The sequence below is a fragment of the Nematolebias whitei genome, chromosome 9, assembly GCF_014905685.2.
Source record: "Nematolebias whitei isolate Nwh7 chromosome 9, NemWhi1, whole genome shotgun sequence".
In the NCBI taxonomy this organism is placed as follows: Eukaryota; Metazoa; Chordata; class Actinopteri; order Cyprinodontiformes; family Rivulidae; genus Nematolebias; species Nematolebias whitei.
This window is the reverse complement of record NC_056506.1, coordinates 12,848,743-12,858,154: the sequence shown is the minus strand read 5'-3', so window position 1 is coordinate 12,858,154 and position 9,412 is coordinate 12,848,743. Positions and strand designations below refer to the sequence as shown.

The following is a 9,412-nucleotide window of genomic DNA, read 5'->3' as shown; positions in this document are numbered from 1 at the left end:
TTGGTCTTCAACTAAATCAGAAGATGCTGATACCTCCTTTGCCTCCCTCCTCTGTGTCTCCAGAAGTCAGGTGAAGAAGCAGCTAGAGAGACTGAACCGGAATAAGGCTGCATGTCCAGATGGTGTCCCAGAGTCCTGAAGGTCTGTGCAGAGCAGCTCTGTGGGGTTCTGCAGCACCTATTCAACCTTAGCCTGACCCAGGAGAAGGTTCCAGTGTTGTGGAAAACATCCTGTCTTGTTCCAGTGCCAAAGAAAACGCACCCATCAGTCCTCAATGACTATAGACCTGTTGCCCTGACATCCCACATCATGAAGGTCCTAGACAGACTTCTGCTGACCCACCTGACTAGACAAACAAGCACATATCAGGACCCACTGCAGTTTGCTTATCAGCGTGGACTTGGAGTTGAAGATGCCATCATACACATGCTTCAGCAAACTCCCTGTCATCTAGAAAAGGCAGACAGCACTGTGAGAGTCATGTTCTTTGATTTCTCCAGTGCATTTAACTCAATCCAGCCTGATTTGCTTTGTCAGACACTTCAGAAGACTCAGGTGGAGGCCTCAACAATCGCCTGGATCAAAGACTACCTGACGGACAGACCACAATTTGTGAGACTGAAGGGTTGTGTGTCTAACCAGGTGGTCAGTAGCTCAGGAGCACCACAGGGGCCTGTACTCTCACTATTCCTTTTCACTCTGTACACCTCAGATTTCCAGTACAAAACAGATTCCTGTCATCTGCAGAAATATTCTGATGACTCTGCAGTAGTCGGGTGTATCAGAGATGGACAAGAAGCTGAGTACAGGGAACTGGTGGATCGCTTTGTGGCATGGTGTGGAAACAATCATCTCATCTTGAAAGTGAACAAAACAAAGGAGATGATTGTAGATTTTAGGAGAATCAGGAACAGATCCAACACTATTTTCATCATGGGAGAAGAAGTGGAGGTGGTGGAGAAGTATAAATATCTTGGAGTTCACCTGGACAATAGACTGGACTGGAAATGCAACAGTGAAGCTGTCTACAAGAAGGGACAGAGCAGACTGTACTTATTGAGGAAGCTCAAGTCCTTCAACGTTTGCAGCAAGATGCTGCATATGTTATACAAGTCTGTTGTAGAGAGTGCCATCTCTTCTGCCATCATCGGCTGGGGTAGCAGCACCAGAGCAAGTGACTTAAAAAAGATCAACAAGCTCATAAAGAAGGCTGGCTCAGTTCTGGGGACTCTTCTAGAACCTTTGAAGATGATTGTTCAAAGAAGGATTCTTCATAAAATGAAGAACATTATAGACAACCCTCAGCATCCTCTTCATCAGACTGTCATACAACAACAAAGTGTCTTCAGTCAGAGGATTCTTCAAATCCGTTGTAGGACAGACCGCTACAAGAGATCCTTCCTGCCCACAGCCATCAGCATCTATAACAACTCTTTAATGAAACCAGGATGATGAGTTACAACAACATTTAATTTCCCTCTGGGATTAATAAAGTATTTTTGAATTGAATTGAAACAATTGTGTTTATCTGAATTCAGCTCCCTGACTGGCCTTGACAGGCCATTTTATCTCAACCCGCCTGGAAGTTTTGTAAACCTGATGCTCTGTCCCTCCTTCTCCTCCAACTGAGGAATTTCCCTGGACTTTTCAGAGGGGCCCAACTGAATAAACATTCTGTCATCATTTCAGGACTCTTGGACTTGTCCTCGGTCGTCCTCTGCACCCCCCGAGTGTGTACGGATCCCTCCAGAGGGAACTCTTTGAACTGAGTGATTTTATCTGAACTCTGCAGTGCCTCTGTGTGTGTTGTCTCGACATATGCTCACCGCCCTTGCATCCCCCCCCCCCCCCCCCCATGTGGAATGTCTGTGTCTTTATGTGCTAGTGTGCGAGATTTTTTCATTATCATGCTGTTGACCTTCAGAAGTTAAGAAAGAGCGTTAGGAATTTTTTTTGTCTCCAAACCCCGTGTCATTTTTCACCACTTTGTATTGTCTGTCCAAACAGGTTTCACTTGTAAATGAGTCTTCGAGGCTCAATGTGACTTATCTGTTTAAATAAACGTTGAAGGAATAGAAAGATATATTTTAATTAACTTTATTAAATGTGGTATGTCTCATAAATGTATTTTATTAACATAAAGTAATTATTTTGAGTACATTTTCCTTAATCTAGCATATTCAAAGGCGATCCGTGCAACCCAGAAATATTCTTTTTAGTGCATGTGCAAATGAGCTACAGTATGGATCGTGCTTCCAGAACAGATCGTGTAATGACAAGACCCTCTTCAGGTGGATGGTAAATGGACTGCATTTATATAATGTTTTTCTGTCTTATCAAGATACTCAAAGCTCTTTACACTACAATCTGTGCCTCATTTACCCATTCCTACAGCACTCTACTAGATCTCTACAAATATAATTGAACAAATCAGTCTAAAGAGACTAATCAGAGCTTTATCACATTCATACACTGATGGGGCACACATGGGAGGCAATGAGGGGTTCAGTGTCTTGCCCAGGGACACTTTGGCATGTGGCTGCTGGTAGAATCAAACCCCCATCTCTTGTATTGGAGGACGACTGCTCTAACCACTCAGCCACAGCCGCCTCAGGTGAATGATAAGAGGTGCTGCCTTCAGGCCTCAATAACCAAGTTATGGACTTCTGTTTTAGTTTGTAGCTGCAGCTACAGCTATGGAGTGGCCAAAGTGTAATCTATGGGTCCAAGGCCACCATTGGCCACCCTTTGGCTCCTCCACTGCTTCTGGTGGTGATAAAATGTCTCCGTCCCCCAGGATCCGTCACTCTGCTCTGCCTCAAACAAGAAAAAAAACAAATCTCCCTCTGCTCTTCTCCTCAGTAACTCTGACCCACATGAATATCTTACATTAAAAGCATTTAGGTTTACTTCATTCTCTGTTCCAGTCCAGAAAAACACTCCTCTCCAAACTACAAACCTTCACTGTTCAAACCCCTCAGCGACGGGACATAGGTGTCCCGTTTGTTGTTGTTAACACTTGGCGTGATCCGCTCACCTCTGACTGATTGAATGAGGCACGAGCGTTCAGACTGAGCTGAAAAACATCAGATCTGTATCCGATTCAGAACCACATGTGAAAATGACCTGGATCAGATTTAATAAATCAGTCACCTTCAGACTGATGATGGTTTTAATAAAATTCAGATGAGTTGTGTGAACGTGGCCTCAGACAAGTTTCAAAATGTCCAACAGGAAGTGGCAGGTCTAAACCCCTTCCTGTCTCTGTGTGTCCAGGTGATCCAGTACAGGAATGAACTGATGCACTCCTGTGAGTTCCGGGTGAAGGACGAATGGATCAAACTCTACCGCGGCACTCTCAAACACTTTGTCCAGCAGCTCAGTCAGGACGTCCCCCACATGTCCACTGTGGGACAACAAATAGAAGACGTGAGCGTCTTTGTGTCCCGCTGCAGGATCCGTCCACCGTTGGACACTTAGTCCTTAAACATGTTTTGTGCGTTTGCTCTTTTTGTTTGTGCAGATGCTGACTGTTGATCTGTCCATATGTGTCTTTGGTGTGGACCGGATGGACTCCGCTGGACCAGACTCAGACGCTGACAGCCAATTAGAGGCCAGCGCTGAGTTAGTCGGCCAATGGGAAGCTGAGCTGCTCCAGGAGATGTTGCAGGAGTGTCTTTGTGCTGAAGATGGTGTCGATTCAGAGACACAGGTAGGAGGAACAAAGAGTTTAAACAGAGCGGGTCAAAAGACACGAGTTTGACGTCTTCTCCTGCTGTCCTCAGGACACGGAGCAGCTGAGGAGGCTGCAGGCCTTCTTGCAGGCCAACCAAGATCTCAGGGAGAAGTTTTCCTCTGAGCTCCAGACCATCACCACTCTGGAGGTGGGACAATGAGGAGACAGACGATCACATCACACTGCTTTACTAATAATCAACACAACACGGACTTTGACTTATTATTCCTGAAAATAATTCACTTCATGATTCATGATCAGAGAAGAAGAAATCATTTAGTTCGAGAAACTTTTTTTTAATTGTTTACATTAAAACAAAGTAAAAGTGTTGGATTAGGCACTTTAAACTGGATTACAGTTAATCTGCACGACATCTGTGGAGGAGGTGTATTGTTTTTGCATAGTGACTTAATTAAAACTGTATTTAATTAAAAACTGTTATAAGCCTGCATGAATCCATCTGCTTTTGTTTTTACCAGATAAACCATTAAAACTGATATTGAGTCAAAAATCACAACTTCTGCTGAAGATCATTTACAAGTTTTATTTTATTTAATGAGTTAACGGAACAGTTGTCATGGCAGGGATCAGAAATATAACATAAAATAACGAGATTTCCTGTTAAAAGGCAGCGTGGATGATTTCTGCTGAATGGTTTCATCTCTGAACTGTTAATGTGAGCTGAATTTGAACAGCTGACATTTGCTGAAAGTAGGAACATAAAAGCTGAAAGCAGCAGAAAATGGCTGAAATCTTTTGAAAAAACAGAAATGTTCCAGAAATGAGCTGAATAAGCTGAAATAGGCAGACGGAGATGGATTAAAAAGATTTTTTTAAAAGTCGAAACTAAAAACAAACAAATGATCAGGAAAAAATAATTATCAGAAAGGTAGATGAAAAGGCTAAAAATAAATACAGCTGAAATTGGCAAAAAGAGGCTGAAAGGAGCATAAAAAGCCAAACTTATTAGAAGCACAAAAGGTAGAAATGAGCAAAAATTAGCAGAAAAAGGCCTAAAAAGGTTGAATTTAGAAGAGAAAAAACTGAAATTGGCACAAAAAAGTAGCTTTTTAGCAGAAAGAGACTGAACAATGTTCACTCTCCAGTCCGTCAGTGACATGGGGCTTTGGCATAACACTTGTAATCTTAGTAAACTGATGCTTGTCTGGACCTCGGACCTCCAGGAAACTGATCAACACTGGCTGGTTTTTGATGGTGGAGGATGTTGATCAAAGATGTTTGGGGTTGTCGTCTTAGACATGTCATTTATTGAAGACGGAGGAATTTCATGTCTGATATAATTTAGAGAGGATCTGACACACGTTGGGCCCTCGAGGCCTACAGCTGTGCATTAATCTGTACAACTACAGTATATCGTATTAATGATGCAGTTCTTTGGCTAACACCTCAATGCATGAAGGTGAAAGACCAGCAGACACCTGCAGTGAAATCACGCTAGTTTCTAAAGTAGATGTAGCACTTGCCAGTCACAGCCTCAGGCCGCTTCCTGGTCTGACCCTCCCGTCACACAAACACTGAGGACTGGAGACGAGGAGATTCAACTCTTGTTTACTGAAGTAGGTTATAAACCTAAAGATGATTTAAAATAGCTGGAGGAGCTCAAATCTGAAGGTCATCAGTGAAAGAGTGCATGAACACCACTGAGTCAAGAATCGTTCCAGTTGTTCTGCTCCACAGTTCAGGTCATAATCTATAATCCAGGTACAATCAGTCGCCCACCAGCAGGGTGAGATGACGACTTAATACGAAATGCTTCAAACCATCCACATGGGGTACAGATCAGTGTCAGTCTTCTAAGCCAGGAACCAGGAAGTGAAGTCGTTTGTCAACTTTCCTGGTGTAGTTACACTTGTGATGGTGAGAGTCTGTATGTCCAGCAGATGCTATAAAAAAGAGATATAACAGGGACTAAGAAGATGCCTGATCACCACCCTAATAATCCCACTGGCATCCACACACCACTGTGTGACGGGAGCTGGCTGCGGACCCGGAAACCCCCTCCAGCCCACGTCTTTCCCCCGACTCGAACCTCCCTCAGAAGTGGCAACTCATGCTAATCAATAAATCAAGGAAACGTCAATTAAGTTTTATCAATTATATTAAAAAAGGCAGGAAAAGATTACGATTTACAGCGCTGGACTCTCACGCGTTCACAGACCCGGAAGAAGAGCCCCGATGTCCCGTGTCATTACTCATTTATAGGGTCCTAGACTCCACCTTCGCAGAAGGACAGCTCAACCTATCAGTGTATGAGGGGGCGTGACTAAGTGTGATCTCAGTGGATCTTATGTGGACTGACGTGTTAGGAAATATGAGACGGTGCTTCAAAAGCCTTTCTACGTGATGTGGCAAGCAGATCAGACTCTATTCCGTGACAGATATTGAATCCTAGGGAGACTCTCTTAGAGCTGCTGGACCAGTTTAACCCAGTCAGAACCGGGTCATAATTTCGTTACAATCCCGTCTCTGAGCAGATCAAAACCATAGGCCCAGTCCAGAAATATCTTAACAACTCCCCCTGGGCGGGGGTCCCCGAAGGGGTTCCCCCGCATAAAAACTCCCAGTTCAATACCGCCAGATAAGCAAGCAATTAATCACTTTTCCTCTGGTTGAATGTGAACTACTCCTTATATGTTGGCGGGAGATGCCTACAGGCTACAGCGTGTGACCTGGCAGCCTCAGGTCGCCTGACCCAGCCCTGGACATCTGCCTAGATAGAAAGAAAGAAAAGACAAAGTAAGACTCCAAAATATAAGAAATAGACACAAAGAGAGCACACGGCAAAACACCCGGCCACTGTCTGTTCACCTGCAAAGAACATGACAAAACACAGCAACAAAATACATATGTATAAAGAACTTAAAATATTCATGGCTTTGCAGTAAGTTTCCATAAATATATATACCCATACCTACGCCTATATACGTACATACATACACATGAATATACATTCATATACATATCTATATATCTACATATAAAGCCTACATAAGCATCCCTGCTTCTATTTGTGTGTGGTTGTGAGCATGCATAAGTGTATAAGGCTTCTCTAATAGAACATTTATTAGTAACTGTGAAGCAGCAGAGACCCGACCCCCAAGACCAGAGGCAGACGAAAAAGGGGGGACCAGAGCCCAAGACCCCAGGAGGGACCCCGACCGCGGAGCCCCCCGGGCCACCCACACAGGACGAAACACCCGCCCACCCCCCAGATCGGACCACAGGGGAGAGCCGGAAGAACCCCACCAGCGACCACACACAGTGAACCCCGGGGCCAACAGCGACGAACTCAAAGGCCCCCGCCGGAACCCGCCGCACCGATGCAGGTCCAGGCCCGGGCACGGAGGCCCGGGCACCGAGGACCCACACCACTCAGGCCAAGGCCTGACAGGGCCAGAGGACCCGAGCCCCACCAGGCAGACACCAGGCCGAGCCGACACAAGCCCAAGCGCCCAGCCCCCGACTCCAAGGGCCCCAAGCGCGCTGGCAGGCAAGGGCACACCCCACCAGGGGGCCGCGCGATAGGGGCGCGATGCCAAGCACCCGCAGTTGTATCAAAGAGGGGGCAGTCCGAGTCTCGGCCTAACAAATACCCATTCATACACAGACACAATCACACAATCCCAGTCTCATTCTCACATTCATTCACTCAAAGACATACAATAACGATACATTTCATTCTTATTCCCGATACACACTCTATACTCCCCAGGTCCAAGACATGTACCTGCCCTCTACAGGGGGCAGCCCATGCCCAAACCCAGGAGGTAAACCCATTCATTCTTGAGCGGAGAAGAGCCAATACCCCAGACCAGGCCCAGGCCATGCCCCGCCGTCTGTTAAAAAATTTCCACAACTTATCTTCATAATATCTGTTAAACTTCCTGTTATATTCACCCGTGTTTGACATCCTCCCCGTTAGGTTGTAACACACTACTAGGAGGGGCCACTTAGTTATAACATCAAGAAGTTCACTCTAAAAACCTGTTAGTTTCAAATAAAAATTGTAAGTGTCTACTTCCACATTCAAATAATCAGTTTTGGAATCAATTAACAGATAGGAAATTTGTAATTTTACTTTCAAAATAGTGCTTTTTATCTATAATAGCAGTTGTTCTAATTTATCGTTCAAAAATCCCCAAGACTTTGCTTTAGATATAATCACATCATCAATTGATTAGCATTGTAAACACAACCTATAATATTTGTAATGTCAAAACAGTGTTCTATAATCATTTCAGTACATGTAAAAATCCAAAAACTCTAGTAGAGCAATTATTATTTATTAACTCATAGCTTAATAAAATCAGAAAGTTCACAGTTTCAAAGTGTTTGATTGGCTAAAAATATATATTTTTAAATGTTCCTCCATCTATAGGTTTAAAAGTAAAATCTGAAAATAGAAAACCCTTTACTGTGCTAGTAACGTTAATTAGATGTTAATAATGATAAGTGATGTCAATTTGATGTTAATAAACTGTCACAGCCAGATCAGTATGAAACTTAAAGAACCCTAATTTGATGCATGATGTTCTCAGCCCAGGGAGTAGAACCAGTGACTTATTCCCCCTCATCAGTGGCATTTCCTCGGACATCTGTCCGGCCTCCATTATTCAAACCCCCGTCATTGGACTTGCAACCCCTCTGTCAGCGACTCGTTTGGAGCTGCATTATCAGGGGAAAAAGAATAAACATCCTTCTCCCACAATCTCACAAAACTCCCAGTCATCTAACTAAATTTCTATAATTTTCATTATCAATATATAATTATCAATTAACTTTCATTATTGGTAAGTCAATGGGTTCATATTGCAGGTTCATACTCATCTGTCACCTCTGTGGGAACGTTGATCACAAACTCACACAGGTGATCCCTGCATTCACCCTTCCTGGATCTTTTTCATCTTAGGTAAAACAGGTGATAAGAGACACAAACACAAACAGCACAACACCCTGCTGGCAACCAGCCAGACAGAGTCCATCCTTCTACATATCATCCTATCCCTGTCAAGTTTTCCTGAATTGAGTCATCACATTTAGTATTTTATCAGCAACACTTACGGTTTTTCTTCATGCACCAAATTTCACAAGTCATTATAAGTGTTATACAACATCACTCTAAAATGCTATGTCTTAAATCATGTTAGTAGTTGTTAGGATTCATTATTATATATTTCTGTTAGTATCTGTTAAAGAATAATAAAAATAAGTAAAAATTGTGAAAAATAAGTAAAAATAGTGAAAAAGAAGTAAAAATTGTGAAAAAGAAGTAACAAATAGTATATTCCAACTCTGTTAGCACTTATAAAAATCTTTCTTGAGATAAAAACATCTATATTTGATTTAATCTGCCTGTAACTCTGTCACCGAACATTTTAAGTGATTTAGAAGTCAAATATCTAGAAACGATTTTGATATTTATATTATATACAATATTCCAGCCTAATTCATTATCCAAAACAACCTCTAACATTTAGCTTATCTCATGATAGAAAAATCAATAGCCTTTACTTAAATTCATGAATTGTCCTTCCTGATCATCAATATTTACTTGTATTCAGTCATCCATAACACTTTGATACCTCACTGGTTGTCCTATTTGTCCAGTTTACAGTTTTAGGTTCTCAATTCTCCTTATGGCATCTCCTGTAGAGA

At 42.9% G+C, this 9,412-nt stretch overlaps 1 protein-coding gene across 1 annotated transcript in view; it reads left to right on the top strand.

The window, feature by feature from the left end:
- LOC119414879 overlaps nucleotides 1–4,228 on the top strand; it is a 30,930-nt gene extending 26,702 nt beyond the window's left edge. The window contains exons 3-5 of the mRNA XM_037681999.1: nucleotides 3,277–3,429; nucleotides 3,524–3,712; nucleotides 3,786–4,228. Coding sequence (XP_037537927.1) covers nucleotides 3,277–3,429; nucleotides 3,524–3,712; nucleotides 3,786–3,896 — 453 coding nt within the window. The 3' untranslated portion in view covers nucleotides 3,897–4,228. The remainder of the gene's footprint in view (nucleotides 1–3,276; nucleotides 3,430–3,523; nucleotides 3,713–3,785) is intronic.
- Nucleotides 4,229–9,412: the final 5,184 nt, after the last annotated feature.